This window comes from Globicephala melas, chromosome 2 (assembly GCF_963455315.2).
Source record: "Globicephala melas chromosome 2, mGloMel1.2, whole genome shotgun sequence".
NCBI classification, from domain to species: domain Eukaryota; kingdom Metazoa; phylum Chordata; class Mammalia; order Artiodactyla; family Delphinidae; genus Globicephala; species Globicephala melas.
In genome coordinates, this window is record NC_083315.2 from 135,059,292 (window position 1) to 135,079,369 (window position 20,078).

The 20,078-nt window shown below is 37.2% G+C and overlaps 1 protein-coding gene across 6 annotated transcripts in view; it reads left to right on the forward strand.

Annotated features, from left to right (window-relative positions):
• Positions 1–11,215, forward strand: part of KIAA0586 (KIAA0586 ortholog) — a 106,950-nt gene extending 95,735 nt beyond the window's left edge. For 2 of the 6 annotated variants that reach the window (XM_030855110.3, XM_060294856.2), the window contains exons 31-32: positions 2,976–3,041; positions 10,035–11,213. In XM_030855110.3, the coding sequence (XP_030710970.2) occupies positions 2,976–3,041; positions 10,035–10,186 (218 nt within the window). In that variant the 3' untranslated portion in view covers positions 10,187–11,213. Of the gene's footprint in view, positions 1–2,975; positions 3,042–10,034 lie in introns of all 6 variants that reach the window. The other 4 variants (XM_060294859.2, XM_060294857.2, XM_060294860.2 and 1 more) reach the window with 4 other exon arrangements.
• The last annotated feature ends 8,863 nt before the right edge of the window (positions 11,216–20,078 follow it).

Here is a 20,078-nt window from a genome sequence, read left to right on the forward strand (position 1 = left end):
ACTTCTCCTACCCCAACCCTCTGTTGAAAATCACTGGTTTGAAAAAGGTATCACAGCTCTTTTTTCCAAAGTATCTGGGTACACTATTTAGCACCTTCTTTATTAACTTTTTATTTATTTATTTATTTTTTGGCTGCGTTGGGTCTTCGTTGCCGCACGCACACTTTCTCTAGTTGTGGTGAGCGGGAGCTACTCTTTGTTGTGGTGTGCAGGCTTCTCATTGCGGTGGCTTCTCTTGTTGCAGAGCACAGGCTCTAGGTGCACGGGATTCAGTAGTTGCAGCACTCAGGCTCAGTAGTTGCGGCACACGGGCCCTAGAGCATGTGAACTTCAGTAGTTGCTGTGCATGGGCTTAGTAGTTGTGGCTTGCAGGCTCTAGAGCGCAGGCTCAGTAGTTGTGGTGCACGGGCTTAGTTGCTCCATGGCATGTGGGATCTTCCCGGACCCGGGATTGAACTCGTGTCCCCTGCATTGGCAGGTGGATTCTTAACCACTGTGCCACCAGGGAAGTCCTCCAGTTAAGGAGGATTGAGACAAAAATGTCTTACTCTTTGTGGCCTTCACAGCACCTAGTATAATAAGGATGGACACATAAAAGGTATTTTAAAAAAATTTTTTAATTGAACCCTAGCTAGACCTAAGGTAGGTTTTCTTTTTCTTTTTCTTAGTTTCCACCCAGTTTTGTTTAGTCTGAAAGGGATGCTGTTGCTTATTTCTTACTATAATACAATAGATTAGTTTGAATTCTGGGCTTCCAGGCAACCACCTCAGAGAAGACTGCCATTTAATTTACTTGCTACAAACAAATGGTTCTTCAGTGGAGGGGGCCTCTGCGGTGGTACTGATACCTCTGCTTCCATGTTTGTACTGTAGGTGCTATATAGAATCTGAAAGGTGCCTAGCAGTGACTTCTCTCACTGCTAACGCTCAGAAACTTAAAGGCAGAGGGGGAAGTGAATGTAGATAGTGTCTAATAGTAACATCATAATAAGCACTTTTAATGCTTTTAAAGATTTAAAAAATGTATTTAAAGATTTTTTTTTAGAAACTATCAAAATCAGATGCTCAATTTGGGTCAATTTTCAGATTATCAGTGTATAAGTAATTTGTATTCGCCTACAAATTTACCCTTATAAAATTATATTTTCTTCTAAAACTATACTTTTTAAGCTTTAATTTTTCTTCATTGATCTGTATTGCCTTTAAGTTTTTTATTGAAGTATAGTTGACGTACAATATTATGTTACAGGTGTACAATATAGTGATTTACAATTTTTAAAGGTAATACTGTATTTATAGTTATAAAATATTGGCTATATTCCTTGTGTTGTAAAATATACCATTGTAGCTTATTTTATACATAATAGTTTGTACCTCAGCAGATGAATGGATAAAAAAGATGTGGTGTGTACACACACACACACACACACACACACACACACACACACACAGAGTGGAATACTACTCAGCCATAAAAAAGAATGAAATTTTGCCATTTGCAACCACATGGACAGACTTGGAGGGTATTATGCTAAGTGAAATAAGTCAGACAGAGAAAGACAAATACTGTATGATATGACTTATATGTGGAATCTAAAAAATACAACAAACTTGTGAATATAACGAAAAAGAAACAGACTCACAGATAGAGAGAACAAACTGGTGGTTACCATTGGGGAGAGGGGAGGGGCAACATAGGTGTAAGGGATTAAGAGGTACAAACTGTTATGCATTTAATTTTTTGTTTTGTTTTGTTTTGTTTTTTTGTGTTTTTTTGTGGTACGCGGGCCTCTCATGTTGTGGCCTCTCCCGTTGCGGAGCACAGGCTCTGGATGCGCAGGCTCAGCGGCCATGGCTCACGGGCCCAGCCGCTCCGCGGCATGTGGGATCTTCCCGGACCGGGTTACGAACCCGTGTCCCCTGCATCAGCAGGCGGACTCCCAACCACTGCACCACCAGGGAAGCCCTGCATTTAATTTTTTAACATTTAAATATGTGTTTCCTACAGCGTAACTACAATAGTTTAACATGAATGTTTGTCACCAGTGGGAATATATTGCTTGGCTTAGTGAACTATGTAATGCTTAAAATCACTTTCATTTAATTATCTTCTTTCAAATCCACCTGAAATTTTCGTGAAATAAAGGAAGCTTGAGAGATTACTGATTTTTATCTTAGAGAAAATCAGAAAATACTGATTATACCATACTGTAAATTTTTTCTGACTCATTCTGAATAACAGTGGTTATTAACAGTAACTGACTATATTTCAGAGCAGAGGTTAACAGCATGCCATCAACTGGGGCATATGCCTTAGGCACCCAGTGTATCTTTTTGGCCTGAGAACTATATGTACCACAGGTTTCTCTCTTCAGTTATTTAACTTTTCTCGGCTTTATAATTCTCTAGCTATAAAAAGAGTTTTTCCCCAGCCTATTTCATTTCAATATTAAAATTTGGCTTTGGTTTAACAGGGTAGTGTTCTTCTGTGCTCCCTGACAACTTTACTGTTTTTTTCACATGGATTGTGTTGGGCAATATGCCCCAGGCTGGCCTAGGGAGAAGGGAAATTCTAAACTTTTTTTTATAATGATTAAATCCTTAAGTAAGAGAATCTGTGAAAACTTTTAGCCTTGGAAGAAATGGCCCATGAGTTTCTCTTTTTAAATACAAATAATTATGCAAATTCTTTCATGATCCTTGGTTTCCCCCTTTCCCTAATCTTCGATGCATAAAGATAATAATCTATTAGGTTAAAGTATTATTCTATTGGCGGTCATTAAAATTCAGCTGTTTAACTTCCTTCTTTATATTAAGGCCACAAGGTCAGGCTTCTGTTTGCCTGGTTTTATGAAAGTAACTGTGGGAGTGCATTTGGTTTGTGGGTTTTGTTTTTTTTTTTTAATAGCAGGAATGAATCATGATTATTTCTATGCTTAACTGATTTTCTTATGAAAAAAATTTTTTAACTGTAGCTTCACCAGGTGATATGGATCGGACACAAATTGAGCCCAATCTGTACCTAGCATCCGTATTTACAGGTAAGATTTTTTACTTTAAAAGTTTCAGATTTTTTTCATTTCCTTCTTTCTTTCTCTCATAGTAATCAACACAGTAGAGAAAATAATTCCAATTTTTTATTCTTTTAAAATATCTATAAACTTACTCCAGGTATAGAACTCCCTTCATGCACTAAACTCAACTCTCCAAAAGTTAGGAGACAAAAAAAAATCTATCATTTCCTTTTGGAAAGTTTATAAAATGTTGAATTAAAAGGCTGCAGGTGTGGTATTCAGAGCACTGAGGCTAGTACTCGAGATAATTCCATCTGGGGGAGGTTATTTGTTGGGACAGGACACTGTTTAAACTTTGAAGTCAGTTTTAAACAAAGTGAAGCAGCTGGAACCTGGCATAAGAAGAAACAAATCTTTCACGTTAACTATTGCTTTTTGGAGAAAAAAAGATTTGGACTTGTTTTTACAGGTGCCAATACATTTATTCTTCCTATAGGAACTGCTGTATTTTTATCTTAAATTATAAATTTTAAAATAAGCATTTGTCAACTCACTTAAAAAACAGAAGCAATAGTAAACTTAAAAAATGTAATAGGGTGTTTATTTCTAAAACACATTTTGGGATGAGATTATAGTAACATTTTAAATCACGCTTTTAAACATGAAAGTAAGGAAAGAAATGTTTAATACTGACTAATTCTGTAAAGCGGAGGCAAATCTCATTTTACATACTATATACTTAACATCAAATGACCAGGCATCTTCTTCATCAAGGCTTGTAGTATTTGTTCTCAAGCACTGAAGCTATGATGTTGCAAAATCTGTAGGGCTGGGTTAAGTATGTGAGGAGGATTGAATACAGCAGGATAGTTTAGCAGCTGCTTAAACAAGGAATTTAAGCAAGAGTAGATGAACCCACGGTGGACAGGAAAAAATGCTTCAAGAACTCAGTAAAACACAGCTGAAATACTGTAACATTTTCATAGACATCTGGGAAGCAACTGTTTTGCTGGAACTCAGGGTTGATTTTAAAGACTGGATGAGTCTAAGCAAGCTGGTAGCCATAAGGAACCACAGACTCTCTAGGTAGAAACAAATCAGTTTGGTTCAGCAATCATTTTAAGGCCCAGTGTGTACCTAGCATTATGCTACAACTTTGTAGAATGCAGACGTAAACAAGACAAAGTTGTTGTCCTCATGGGGCACATTTAACAGGAGCAACAGACCCACAAGCAAATAACAGTAATACAAGAGATAAGGTCACAGATACTTAGTGTGTACCTACTGTACTAGTCACTCGGAAGACAATGAGTGTAAGTTGCAGTCCATGCTCTTAAGGAATATATTGTCCAGTGGAAGTGACAGACACATAAATAATTACAGTGCAGTCTCCTATGTGCTGCAGTAACATTGCCTTCAGAGAATAAGGCATCCGCAGTTAACAGGAGAGGAACCCCTGTATTTCACCACTACGGCTGGGAAAACAACTGAGAGTGTAATTCATCTGCACATGTTCTTGAGTATTTAGGGTCCGCAGACCCCTTAGAGACATTGATAGCTATGACTACCTGTCTCCTTTCCAAACTGTACTTATATGAAAATAATTTGCATATGGTTTCAGGGTATTCACAAATAGATCCTGGGTCACCCATCCATGGACTCTGGATTCAGATCCTTCGGGTACTTGATTAAAGATTATTACCTTTGTTTCCTTTTTAATTTTATTTTTAAATGTGCAGTGTATAAGAAACTCATCTTGATCTGCATGTAGAAATACCCAAATCCAGGCAATTTAAAGTCACTATACTATCTATTCGTCAACTCATAGAAGAATCCCATAAGTTTATGTGGCTTATGCCATGTGCAGTTACTGAATCTGAGTAGGGAGTGTGCAGTGCTGCATTCTTCTGTGAAGTTACTGAGGAATTTTTTACTTCTTTTCTCTGCTTGTCTCCTGTTGTTTTAGGAGAGAATACTCTGTTTGGATTCCTCTCAGTTTGCAAATAACAGAGACATAATAATGGGTTACCAACTGTTTGAAGATTAGAGTCAGAATCTAAAACCTGCTGATGAAATGGATTATCTAAACCTAAAAAGCTTTTAGAAAGTTTTGTATATGTATTTTTAAAAATACACATGTGATATACAGGCAGATTCTTAAATGGACATAAAAAATCTTGTATTATTACTTTATTACTTAGAATAAATTAGTTTTAGATTTTCTGTTCCTTAGTCTTACAATCAAAGAATAGAAAACAAAATTTCTTTATGAATTTTAAATATTCTTAAAGCAAAAAAATTGAATTTCAAATGCCTAAAGAGTTTTACAAATACGACTTAGGATGCTTCAAATACATGGTCTCGCTCAGTGACATCTCCTGCTTAAATGCATGCCAGGTTAAATGACGTACTGCCTACCCACAGAATCAAGGAATAATCTCCCTTTTTTAAAAACAAATCTGAAAACAGCTGTTGAAACAATTACATCATAGAGTAATGACATGACTGTGGAAAGTTAAAAAGTCAAACTTTGAAAGCATCAAACTACATTTAATATAGGTAGAAAATTTATGTTTGCTTTAATGATGATTTATTAAGATATTATGTCTTTTCTTTAAAAACAAATTAAACTCTGTGAGGACCATAACTGCATATGAATGTGACTCTTTTTGCCTGTTAACAGTGATGCTTTTGAAAAACGTTTCCAGTCTAAAAAGTTCTCTTTTAAAGCTCTAAAACTGTGACTGTTTAGCTTGTGTAAATGAGCGCTTCAAAAAACCTTTCCAAAATGTACATTAACAAACACCTTTAGATAAGGTGATGTATTTTATTGATATAACTCATTGATTAAAACTCAGTTACTAGGGCTTCCCTGGTGGCGCAGTGGTTGAGAGTCTGCTTGCTGATGCAGGGGACACGGGTTCGTGCCCCGGTCTGGGAAGATCCCACATGCCGCGGAGCGGCTGGGCCTGTGAGCCATGGCCGCTGAGCCTGCGCGTCCGGAGCCTGTGCTCCGCAACGGGAGAGGCCACAACAGTGAGGGGCCCGCGTACCGCAAAAAAAAAACAACCAAAAAAAACTCAGTTACTAGAGTTAAACGTAGCCTAATTATTTGGAGGCCTTCTAAAGCTGTGGGTTTTTTTTCTTAGTGTATTTCAGTGACACATTCTTATCCCTCTCTCCTAAGTCGACTGCCTTTTGCAGCCCACTCTGAGGGTCATTGCCTCTTAGGATAATTTCTTTCCAGTTCCATAAAAGTAAGTGCTAATCTGTTTTAAGTGCTTTTGATTTGCCAGCACTATTCAAAACACTTTATATGCATTATCCCATTTAATCCGCATAAAACCCTCTGAGGTAGGTACTCTTACCTTTATTTTGTAGATGAGGAAATGAGGGTTTAGAGAAGTTATGTAACTTTCCAAAAGTCCCTTATCATTCATTCTCCCTCATACCCCTTACCTATTTTTCATTATAGCACTCATCACTGCCTGACATAATATATGTTTGTTTCCTTACTTGTTTGTCATTTGCCCTTCACATCCAGCTGGGATATGATGTCAGTGAGATTAGAGCCTTTGTTTTCTTCACTGCCGAAATCTCCAGAGTCTAGAACAGTGCCTGGCACATAGGTGTTCAGTTGATATTTATTGAGTTAACAAATGGATGAGCCTAGTCCTGCCCTATTATGGAATCCATGCTCTGTTCCTCCCCCTTCCTCTTTTACTCCTTCCCACATGAAAACCTCACACTGACAGTCTTGATGGGACCATTCCCAGGTGACTGAACAATAGATCTCATTTGGACCCCAGACTTGACTGATCATAAAGGGACTTGTGCTTGAAACTTCATCACTGCTCCTCTCCTTAGCTGCCCCTACCATTACATACCACTACTAAAATGGAATTTCCCTCAACAACCTTTAAAAGTACTAATTTTTTATGTGGATAATTAAGGTATTTGGTATCAGGCAAAAAGCAATGAGTTGTAGTCTCAGCTCTACCAATTACGAATTAGGTGAATTATACTAGACTCTTTTGAAAACCTTGTGTGACTCTTACCTTGTGTGACTCTTCATTCTTGGGTCTCTTCCTACTTATCTAACACTTTCCTTTTGTGTTCCTCTATTTTCTCTTTATTCACCTTTCTTTGTCCTTCTCTTATTTCTGTCATCATTTATTTTGTTGTCCTCTTTTTCTTCATTGCCTTCCACATCTTTTAAGTCCTATCTCACCTGCTACTTCCACCTAATTTAAACCAAGTATTCCTCTACATGTTTATCTCCACTACTAGGTTTTAAGCTTCTTGAAGATGAGGACTATTTCTTTTTCACCTGTGTATCATCTTCTCTACACCATCTTAGCTCCACACATACAGTAGGCTTGTATAGATGTTTAGTTAGTGAGCATATGCTTTCGGAACAGCCCTCTCTGACATCTCTGTGCCTCAGTTACCTTTACCTTGTCTGCCTCCCAGAATTACTGTTAGGATGAGATAATATGATGGGCAAAAGATCTTTGCAAAATTTTAATTGCTGTATAAATCTAAGGCAGTAACTATAAGAAATAGCATAACTTTACAATAATTGAATTTAATATGTTCCTTGAGACTTGGAAACTTCTTCAAGGTCCAAAATAAAAAATAGTTATAGCTCTTGTTACATCACTGAACAATTTAATCAGTAATTTAATGTGCAGAGTAGAAAATAAAGGCACATGTAAAGCAGTTTTGTGAAACTGGATAACAAAGAAAAGAAGAATATCTGGCATCAGTGTAGTTTTTGACAGATATGTAAGTAATGCAAGGAATGGAATTTTTCTTAATCGGGGGAAGATAACATTTAATTGTACAGGTTGAAAATTAATTTTGCTCTCAAGCCTTAGTTATAGCCTGTATTGGTTTTTACTTTATTGACGAGGTAAGCTCTGATCTTGGATACTTCTCTTGTTTATTTTGTATATTCTGCATCATGGCTTTGTAAAATGTCAGAATATTTAAACAATGCTTATGTCCTATGAAGGTTTTTTTTTTTTGCGGTACGCGGGCCTCTCACTGTTATGGCCTCTCCCGTTGCGGAGCACAGGCTCCGGACGCGCAGGCTCAGCGGCCATGGCTCACGGGCCCAGCCCCTCCGTGGCACGTGGGATCTTCCCAGACCGGGGCACGAACCCGTGTCCCCTGCATCGGCAGGCGGACTCTCAACCACTGCGCCACCAGGGAAGCCCCTATGAAGATTTTTTAAAAGAAGTTCTTATTGTTTCTTTTTTTAAAATTTATTTCTTTTTTAAATTTATTTTTATTTTTGGCTGCGTTGGGTCTTTGTTGCTGCGCTCAGACTTTCTCTAGTTGCAGCAAGCGGGGGCTACTCTTTGTTGTGGTGTGCTGGCTTCTCAGTGCGGTGGCTTCTCTTGTTGCAGAGCACGGGCTCTAGGTGCGCGGGCTTCAGCAGTTGTGGCTTGCGGGCTCTAGAGCACAGGTTCAGTAGTTGTGGCGCATGGGCTTAGTTGCTCCACGACACGTGGGATCTTCCCGGACCAGGGCTCAAACCCGCGTCCCCTGAATTGGCAGGCAGATTCTTAACCGCTGCCCCACCAGGGAAGTCCCTTGAATGTTTATTTAATATATATTTTTTCAGCATTTAAAATGTGTTTGGTATCATTCCAGACACAGAGACTACAAGTACTGAATGAACCATAAGTTTATAAACAATGTTTCTTAATTTTAGTTTTTATCATATCCTGACAGAGCTAAATTTCAACAAGTCTTTTCCTATTTAAAATATTTGTTCTATTTAAATTGATATAATAATTGCTTTCTTCTTAAAGGATTATGCTGTTGCATTACAGTTTGTAGTACTGCTATAATTATACGAAATCTTATTTCCCTTTCCTCTTTTATTAAAAATAAATTGATACAAGTAACAAAAAGGAACGGTATATTAAAATAGTCTTTGTTAGACTTCCTAATATGAAAGGAATTTTTCTTTTACAAGTATTTTGATCATCTTGAACAGCTGTGATTGAGTCATCATTGAATCTCCAAAACTGACTACTTTTACTGTGGTCCCTATAAAAACTTGATGGAAAATTTCACTTTATTACTGTGGCAACTATTTTAAAAGTATAAAGGAGTTTTAGAAAAATTACTATGACTCTTGACTCAGAGATGTCTTGAAGATTATTTAGGATAATTTACTTTTAAGATGCTTATTATTATGTATATATGGTAAGTACATGAAATTTGAAATGAGGATTTTTGTGGTCTTAAATAGTACCAAGTTGGCATTCTTTATGCTCTTAGGCAATGTGCTTTTTAAACTTAGAGGAGTGAATTAGGGTATATGCAGATAGATATATATATGTAGTCAACTCTGGGTTTTTTTAAACGTATTAATGAATTCTTCATTTCAAACTGCCTCCCTGACTTGGTCTTACCTAGCATTTATCATCTGTACCACAGCTTTGGGCACTTGTATACCATCTTAGTCTATTCAGGCTACTATAATAAAATGCTATAGACTGAGTGGCTTTTAAACAACAGAAATTTATTTCTCACAGTCTGGAGGCTGGGCATCCAGAATCAAGGTACCTCTTCCTGATTCCTGTGTCCTCACATGGTCGAAGGACTAGCATGGTCGAAGGGGCTAGCAAACTCTCTGGGGCCTCTTTCATAAAGGCACTACTCTCATTCATGAGGGCTCCATCCTCATGACCTAAGCACCTCCCAAAGGCCACACTTCTTAACACCACCACACTAGGCATTAGGATTTCAACATATGAATTTTGGGGAGACATAAACATTCAGATCATAACATATACTTCTAAAATGTTGTTTCTTAATTGTTCAGGGGTGGAAGTGGAAAGGAGGGTGTATCTTACCTCTGTGACAAGTTCTGAGCACCTTGAGAAAAGAAATTATCGCAAATGCAATCCTTTTTTGATCTCCAGTATTATTTAGGAAAATTTAAGGCACGTAAATACTCAGGTACACTTGTTTAGCTGAAGGAGTTTCTCCTTTTTACAGGTGGTAAAGCAGTTCCACTCTTCACTTCGCAGACATCACCTGCCAAGATGTCCGTGACACCAGCCTCAGTGAACCTGGAGGACCGCTCTCAGTCTCTGAGCATCAGCACTGTCCAGGGGGACACAGAGTCCTCGGGAACAGATACCTTCTGAATGTAAAGTGAGAGCCAGTACAGTATTTGTGCTGCTGGTTTTGAGGTCATTTTTCTCTGGCATAAAACTATCTCTCAGACCCTTTTGGTCCTTCAGCATATTCAGAAAAACAATTTTTAATTTTTTATTAAAATGAAAAGTGTAATTTGGGTATTTAGGTGACATTTTAAAATAAAATAATTTAAATGGATATCATCATGAGTCTGTGTTATTTCTTAGAATCCTGAGGCAGCGTAGAATAGTGGAAAGGGCATAACTTTTGACATCTAAAAATTTATTCTACAGATATAATTATCTGTACTTAGTTATGAAATTAAGTTGCTCAAGGTTATTCTGTTTCTCTTTTATATATACATTCATTTGTATTATTTTTTAGATTACACATATAATTGGTGTCATACAGTATTTGTCTTGTCTCACTTATTTCATTAAGCATAATAATCTCTAGGTCTGTCCACGTTACTGCAAATGACAATGTTTCTTTTTTTTTATGGCGGAGTAATATTCCATTATATATATATATATATATATACCACATATCTGAGATATATTGTTAAAGTGAAAAAGGCTATGTGCAATATAGTGTATGAATTATGCTACCATCATTTAAAATGAGGTGGGAGGAATCCAAATATATGGCATGTATATACACATATGCTTACATACACATATTTGCTTATGTATCCATTAAATATCTTTGGAAGGATAGACAAAAAACAGCTAACTTGGTCTCCAAGGGGGGAGATTGAGTGGCTAGGTGATAGAGAGGTTGAGTGACAGGAGTTAGGTATGACTGTATTTACTGTGGATTTTTATATACCTTACATGTACACCTTATAAATCTTTATAGTGTATAAACCTCTGAAATGTGATTGGATTAACTCTAAAAGTGTAAATACATAAAATTAAAAGAAAATAAAACATGGCTTTGTAATCAGACACATGTATGTTCTAATTCCAGTTTCTTCACCTTGGTCTGTGATGGGACAAATAAACCCCTCCTTCACAGCTGCCTGGGTAAATGGGTTTAATACCTGGTTTGCAGGATACTGGGGATTATCAGTTGTGTTGGGGGTAGCACCCACCATGGTGCCTGGCACCACATAAGTGCTCAATTAATGGTGGATGTCATTATCTTGAGGGGTTTAATAAGCATCCTACACTGGACGGTAAGCATGTAAGAAGAAGGGCAGCCTAGCATTAGCAAAGACATTTATCTCTCTGAAAAATTTTTTCTGTGACAACTAAAATTCAAACACAGTAACTATAGTCATCCTTGACTTTTCTCAGCATTTTTCTGGTGAGTCTCAGCCCTGGCTGTACAGTAGAACCTCTGGGAGCTTTAAAAATGCCTGGTTTCCATATCCAGGGATTCTGATTTAATTGATCAGAGTGGGACCCAGGCATTGGTATGAAAAAAGAAAAAAGACCGTCCCAGATGATTTTAATGTGCACTCAAGGTTGAGAATTACTGAAGAGCAATTTAGAATTCCTTAAACTTCTAGTAGGACCCATTGTCAGGGAAACTTAGAGTCTGAGTGTTTTTTCTCACTGAAGATAGAAGATTCAAGAACCTGTGGAAACTCAGAAATGTGTCCACACGTGTTTCTTCTTATGTCACAGCTCCTCAAGCTTCACTCAGATATTTGGTTACTGAAATGCTCTAGGTTTCACTTTAGAACCTATTTTTCTTTGCTATGGCCTTTTAGCCATGTCTGCTTGTAATAGTTCCCATTAAACAAGAAGAAGAAAAATGCTGTTCTGTGGATCATAATTTGGTTTTGATGTTCACTTACAAGTCTCTGATATACGAAAGCTGCCGAAATGTTTCTAAGTGCTGCTTCGTTTTAAACATTACCCACCCCCCGCCCCAGTTTCTGGTTTTCAGGACTTTTTCTGTTTGGGAAAGATGTTTCTTAATTTTAGCAAAAGCATTTTAAATGATTTTAATTATTGTGATTAAAATATTTTTATTCCACCTGCTTCTTTTTTCTTTAATTGAAGTATAGTTGATTTACAAAGTTGTGTTAGTTTCAAGCGTAGACGAAATTGATTCAGTTATACTATGTATATAGTTTATATATATACTTTATATTCTTTTTCAGATTATTTTCCATTATAGGTTATTATAAGATATTGAATGTAGTTCTGTGTGCTATACAGTAGGTCCTTGTTGCTTATCTATTTTATATATAGTAGTGTGTATCTGTTAATCCCAAACTCCTAATTTGTCCCTTCCCCACTCACTTTCCCTGTCAGTAACCATAAGTTTGTTTTCTATGTTTTAGAGTCTATTTCTGTTTTGTAAATAAGTTCATTTTGTATCATTTTTTTTAGATTCCACATATAAATGGTATCATTTTGTCTGACTTATTTCACTTAGTATGATAATCTCTAGGTCCATCCATGTTGCTGCAGATGTCAATATTTCATCCTATTTATGGCTGGGTAATATTCCATTGTATATACCACACCTTCTTTATCCATTCATCTGTCGATGGACATTTAGGTTACTTCCTTGTATTGGCTATTGCAAATAGTGCTGCTATGAACATTGGGATGCATGTATCTTTCGAATTAGAGTTTTCATCTTTTCCAGATACATGTCTGGGAGTTGGATTGCTGGATCATATGGTAACTCTATTTTTAGTTTTTTAAGGAACCTCCATGCTGTTCTCCATAGTGGCTGCACCAATTTACATTCCCACTAACAATGTAGGATGTTTCCCTTTTCTCCACACCCTCTCCGGCATTTATTATTTGTAGACATTTTGATGATGACCATTCTGACCAGTGTGAGATGATACCTCATTGTAGTTTTGATTTGCATTTCTCTAGTAATTAGCGATGTTGAGCATCTTTTCATGTGCCTATTGGCCATCTGTATGTCTTCTTTGGAGAAATGTCTATTTAGGTCTCCTGCCTATTTTTTGATTGGGTTTTTGTTTGTTTGTTTTTGCGATATGTGGGCCTCTCACTGTTGTGGCCTCTCCCGTTGCGGAGCACAGGCTCCGGACGCGCAGGATCAACGGCCATGGCTCACGGGCCAAGCCGCTCCGTGGCATGTGGGATCTTCCCGGACCGGGGCACGAACCCGTGTCCCCTGCATCGGCAGGCGGACTCTCAACCACTGCGCCACCAGGGAAGCCCTGTTTGTTTTTCTGATATTGAGCTGCGTGAGTTGTTTGTATACTTTGGAAATTAATCCCTTGTTGGTTGCATTGTTTGCAAATATTTTCTCCCATTCTGTAGGTTGTCTTTTCATTTTGTTTATGGTTTACTTTGCTGTGCAAAATCTTTTAAGTATAATTAGGTCACATTTCTTTATTTTTGTTTCAATTCCATTATTTTAGGAGATGGATTCAAAAAGATGTTGCTGCAATTTGTGTCAAAGAATGTTCTGCCTGTGTTTTCTGCTAGGAGTTTTATAGTATCCAGTCTTACATTTAGGTCTTTAATCCATTTTGAGTTTATTTTTGTGTATGGTGTTAGAGAATGTTTTAATTTCACTCATTTACATGCAGCTGTCCAATTTTCCTCAGCACCACTTATTGGAGAGACTATCTTTTCTCCATTGTATATTCTTGCCTCCTTTGTCATAGAGTAATTGACTATAGGCGCATAGGCTTTCTTTCTTGTTCCGTTGATTTATATGTCTGTTTTTGTGCCAGCACCATACTGTTTTGATTACTGCAGCTTTGTAGTATAGTCTGAAGACAAGGAGTATGATTCCTCCAGCTCCATTCTTCTTTCTTAAGATTGTTTTGGGTATTCGGGGTCTTTTGTGTTTCCATACAAATTAAAAATTTTTTCTTTTAGTTCTGCGAAGAACTAAAGAAAAGAACTAGGTATTTTATTCTTTTTGATGTGATGGTAAATGAGATTGTTTCCTTAATTTCTCTTTCTGATATTTTGTTGTTAGTGTATAGGAATGCAACAGATTTCTATATGTTAATTTTGTATCCTGAAACTTTACCAAATTCATCAATGAGATCTAGTAGTTTTCTGGTGGCATCTTTAGGATTTTCTGTGTATAATATCATGTCATCTGCAAACAGTGACAGTTTTATTTCTTCCTTTCCAATTTGGATTTCTTTTATTTCTTTTTCTTCTCTGATTGCTGTGGCTAGGACTTCCAAAACTATGTTGAATGAAAATGACAAGAGTGAGCATTCTTGTCTTGTTCCTGATCTTAGAAGGAATGCTTTCAGCTTTTTACCATTGAGTATGATGTTAACTGTGGGTTTGTCATATATGGCCTTTATTATGTTGAGTTATATTCCCTCTATGCCCACTTTCTTGAGTTTTTATCATAAATGGATGTTGAATTTTATCAAAAGCTTTTTCTGCATCTATTGAGATGATCATATGGCTTTTATCCTTCAGTTTGTTAATTGATGTATCACGTTGATTGATTTGCAGATATTGAAAAATATTTGCATCCCTGGGATTAAATCCCATTTGATCATGGCACATGATCCTTTTAATGTTATTGTTGGATTCAGTTTGCTAGTATTTTGTTGAGGATTTTTGCAGACAAGTTCATCAGTGATATTGGCCTGTAATTTTCTTTTTTTGTGATATCTTTGTCTGGTTTTGATATCAGGGTTTTGGTGGTCTCTTAGAATGAGTTCAGAAGTGTTCCTTTCTCTATAATTATTTGGAACAGTTTCAGAAGGATAGGTGTTTCCTCTTTTCTAAATGTTTGGTAGAAATTACCCTTGAAGCCATCTTGTCCTGGACTTATGTTTGTTGGGAGTTTTTAAATTAGTGATTCAATTTCAGTACTGGTAATTGGTCTGTTCATATTTTCTGTTTCTTCCTGGTTCAGTTTTGGGAGATTGTACTTTTCTAAGAATTTGTTCATTTCTTCTAGGTTGCCCATTTTATCGGTGTATAGTTGCTTGCAGTAGCCTCTTACGGTCCTTTGTGTTTCTGTGGTGTCAGCTGTAACTTCTTTTTCATTTCTAATTTTATTGATTTGGGCCCTCTCCCTTTTTTTCTTGATGAGTCTGTCTAAAGATTTAGCAATTTTGTTTATGTTTTCAAAGAACCAGCTTTTAGTTTCATTGATCTTTTCTACGGGCTTTTTAGTCTCTATTTCATTTATTTCGGCTCTGATCTTTATTATTTCTTTCGTTCTACTAATTTTGAGTTTTGTTTGTTTTTCATTCTCTAGTTCCTTTAGTGTAAGGTTAGGTTGATATTTTTCTTGTTTCCTGAGGTAATCTTATATCGCTATAAACTTCCTTCTTAGAACTGCTTTTTAGCAAAAGCATTTTTTATTTAAAGGTGTTGGTAGTTTTTTCACCCTAATCAGAAAACCTGCCTTTTCTAGTTTAAGGTAGAAGTATAATCTTTGATTTATTCCACTTTGTATGTACTTGAGCTTTTCTTAAAAAAAAAAAAAAAAGTTTAGTATCTTTTCATCAGTATTTTGTTTGTTTATAGGATTATTTCTGGCCAAGTTTCTATCTGTATATATTCTGCCAAGCACCTCAAACTTCTTGGAGTAAAATTATGTAAGTAAAAGTAAATGGCTTAAAAAAATTTTTTTTTTAAGTAAATGGTAATTTTGATGTTACAAGCTTTAAAACGTTCATTTTATTTTTAATTTTATAATTTCCATCTTCCAGCATGAACTATTTAAAAGACATGCTGTTAATAAGTAGACTCTATCAAGATCAAGGCTGTTACTATTGTTGGGCTTACATGCCAGGGTAACAGGTATTTTAAATGTTTCGTTGGTTTAAATCCTAAAATAAATTTGCTTTTTGTGCATTTTAATAGAATCTTGAAAAAATGTTTTTATTTTCAAAAGATGATTACATCAGTATATTTCTTATCACTTGCATATTTCTGATCTCTTAATTTTTCTTTTAAAATATTAAACATATATTTAAAAGTTTTTCTATTAAAAGCTCAACATTTTTCTAAAAAATAAATAAAATAGCATTTCTTAGTTTGTGGTGGATTACTGCCCCCGATCCAAGAATAATTCTGTAGTTGAAACATTTTTTGAAACAACTTTTAAAAAATGTCCTGAAGCCATCATTTCCTTATAGGTGAGTAACTTGAACTTCTGTGATGTTGCTAAGAAGAAACCCACTGAAATATTCTTTTCTACTATACATCTATATATATACCTGTTTAACAAAAATTAACTCTGAAGGCTGTTGGACACACAGTGCGGTGTGGATACTTACGCCCCAGGCTGGGTAGCCATCTCAGGATTCGTCATTCTCGCCCTTTGGTCATCTGCCTCTCCTGGAGAATGAAGGTTGACCAAGGAATTGTCTCTTCCTAGTATGGGATCACCATTTGGTCACCTAACATCAGTTACACAGCAGTTTTAAAAACTCTCTTACAGATGCATTGGAAAAAATGAATATTATAATGAGAAATCCCATCATTACAGTTCAGAAAATTTCAGGAGGCCAGTTTTTTACTTGACCTAGCCCATGCCAGGAGAATAGATTCCAAGTCTCAGACTGTCAAACCTTTGAGAGTAATCAGCCTGTGTCTGTACTTTTTAAAAAATTAATTAATTTATTTTTGGCTGTGTTGGGTCTTAGTTGCGGCATGCGGGATCTCTGTTGCGGCATGCGGGATCTCTGTTGCAGCATGCGGGATCTTTCATGGGCGGCGTGCGAGTTCTTCATTGTGGTGTGCGGACTTCTCTCTAGTTGTGGTGCACAGGCTCCAGAGCACATGGGATCTGTAGTTTTGTGGCACGTGGGCTCTCTAGTTGTGGCCTGCAGGCTTAGTTGTCCCGTGGCCATGTGGGATCTTAGTTCCCCAACCAGGGATCGAACCTGTGTCTCCTGCATTAGAAGGCGGATTCTTTACCACTGGACCACCAGGGAAGTTCCTGTGTCTGTACTTTTTAAAGGTATTATTTCTTCTTGTACTGAAGTGTTTACCTAGAAACAATCGGAAATATTAGCTAGAGTGCAGATGTCCCCCTGGTGAGGCCAATAAATATTGTAAAGCTATGTGATGGAAAGCAAACAAATCAAACCTCTCTTGCTGGATTATTATAGTGTGAATGGTCTCATTTAATAGTTTCAACCAAAGTAAGGGATAACTTACTGACACATCTCTTAAATTCAGGGACCCCTAACCTAGGTAAAAACCCTCAAGCAAATCAATAGACTCCTCTAAACTTCTGGGAGGTCGCTTCTCTGAGACCTCTGAAGAGACCCAGATAGTGAGACTGAACAGGATTTAAAATCTTGAAGGGAACTGGTAAGAAGTCCCAGGAATAGTTCTTGGTATGCATAGAGGTCACAGATAAAGAACAGGCCTGGCGCTGCACAATTGATAGGATCTATATGTAAAGAGTTGAAAGTGTATGTCTTTTTCCCTGAATCATTATGACAAACAGTGATAAGGATTTCAGTCGACACTTTGTAGCCTGCTTTTCCTGAATGAAGATATATTTTTCTTTTCTATTTTTCACGAGATGTTGCATTAGGAATAAGTATCAAGTGAGGAGGTATTTCTACCATGGGGATAGTTTAATGGGATTTCTTGGTAAGCTTGGTAAGTATTTTTATTTCCTCTTTGCATGGGTTATGAAAGTACCATAAACACTCAGGATTATTTTAAAAGGTGATTGGGTTGATTTTTCTCTCTGGATAAAATATTGGCTGTGTGTAATTCTATATAATTATAACAACCAGCCTGAATGTCTGGGTTGGGAGATAATCATTGTAAGTATAAAGGAGATGTTCAGATCATACTCTTGACGGGCTGTTTGCTAGTGTTAAGCAGAGGTATTCCTATGATTTGATTGACCCCTGGAGTTGGAAATGGGTAACAGGCCCAGCAAGAGGTCAGGTTAGTAGATGAGGAAACATTCTTAGAAACAAGGTGAGGAAGTAATATATTTTGTTTCAGAAAAGGGAGGGGAAAATGAAGAAAAGTAGAGTCATAGAAAACACAGAGAAGGAAATCAGTAGTCCATAGTGACATATTAACCATCTTATAAGGAAGGCAGTAGGTTTGATTGGATATAACAAAGTTCTAGTTTTGTTTCATTGTCTTGGGTGGAATTTGCACTTCTGAAGTTGTCTGCTTGATCAGAAAGGTCTCCGATAACCTGTTTGTGCCTTGAAGCCATCTGCTTCTGGAGGCTTCTTTGGTTAGCCTCAACTTGCAGGCTGTCATGGGAGTGAACGTCCATTGGTCTGAGTTGGAAGTTCCTTTTCATTATGACATATTACACCCTGGGTAGACTTCTGTAGCTGTTGTCAAGAGGACCTGAAATGGCTCCTTTCAGTAATTTAAAGCATTTTTGCATCTATATCACTTAGTATTTTCTGCAAAACAAACCACTCCCAGACTAGGTGGCTTAAAACAACCATTTATTCATTCATGATTCTGTGGAGCAATTTGGCTGGAATCAGCTGGGATAACTTTGCTCTGCTCTGCTCCTCATGGTGTTGTCTGGCCTTATACACGCATTATAGTCCGCTGATAGTTGATGGTCTCATTCACACATCTGGCGGTTGCTGGCTGTTGGCAGGGCAACGGAGGTAACTGGGCCCATCATCTAGCAGGCTAGCCTGAACTCATTCACGTGATATTGGTTGAGAGTTCCTAAGAGCAGCAAGAGCGGGCAAACTCCAATATGCGAGCAGTTTTCAAACCTCTGCTTGGGTCATGTTGTTAATGCCTTGTTGGCCAAAGCAAGTCATTTCTAAGCCCAGACTCAAAGAAAGAGAAATAGTCTCCATCTCCTTATGGAAAGATCTGCAGTCACATACAAAGAAGCATGCATATGGGATAGGAAGAATTTGTGGCCATTTTTGCAATTAAACACACACTGATACCTTTTCTGGTGAACCTGGTCACTGAGCTAGGAGTCATACAAAGATGTGGATGATGTCTCTTTTGGAAAGGTGGCTTGTGCATGTTGAGCATAAGACAGTACACTAGATTGACTTCTTACAGTATTCAGCTAGATCTGCATGCAACAAAATAGAGTGATTGGTGGCATTTTTCCCAATCACATAGGACATCCTGTAATGATGTCCTATGGAAAACAATCTGTATGAGCTCTGAGGAGGTGATCATGTGGCCGTTAACAATACTGACAAAACATTAGACTAAGGCAGATTAAGGATTTTTGATAGTTTAGGAGTCAGCAGATTTTCTCAGTGAAGGGCCAGATAGTAAATTTTATATCGGCTTTGAAGGCCAAATATAAGCTCTGTCACATATTCCATATTCTCTTCCTCCTCCTTTTTTTGTTTTAAACAAAATTTTAAAATACGTAAGAAACACTTTTTTAGCTTGTGGACCGTGTGAAGAGTCTGTAGGCCAGATTTGTCCCATGGGCTGTAGTTTGCCAACCCCTGATTGGGACAGTTTTATCTTCAGTGTCTCATTTATTCTTTCTACCTTTCCTGCATGGGGAGTACAGTTTTTATGTTAGGAGAGAAACCCTGCAGAGTTCCTATATGATTGTTACAGTGAAATGAATTCCACAGTCACTGGGTAGGAAAGTAGGCATTCCCCATGCTAGGAACACAAAGTCTAACAACTGTAACATCTGTAGCTTCTCATCAAGGAATGGGTTTTTCCATCCTGAAAACTTACAGACTACTGATAGTAAATATAGCCTAGAGACCTGGGTAATTGTATAAAATCGGTTACTAAATGTTCAAAGGGCCTTGAGAAGGAGTTTCTGTATTTTGTCTTGACCCTCTCGGGTTTACCTGGGTTATGTTAGCACAGGTAAGATGTAATTTTACCACTTCCTAGTCAAATTTTGAAAATTGTTCCATTATTTATCTACTGTGGAACTTGATTTGTTCCTGATGTAGAAAATCATGGGAAATTTAATTAGCATCCACTGGTTGGATCGTGGTACTCCTGAGCAGTT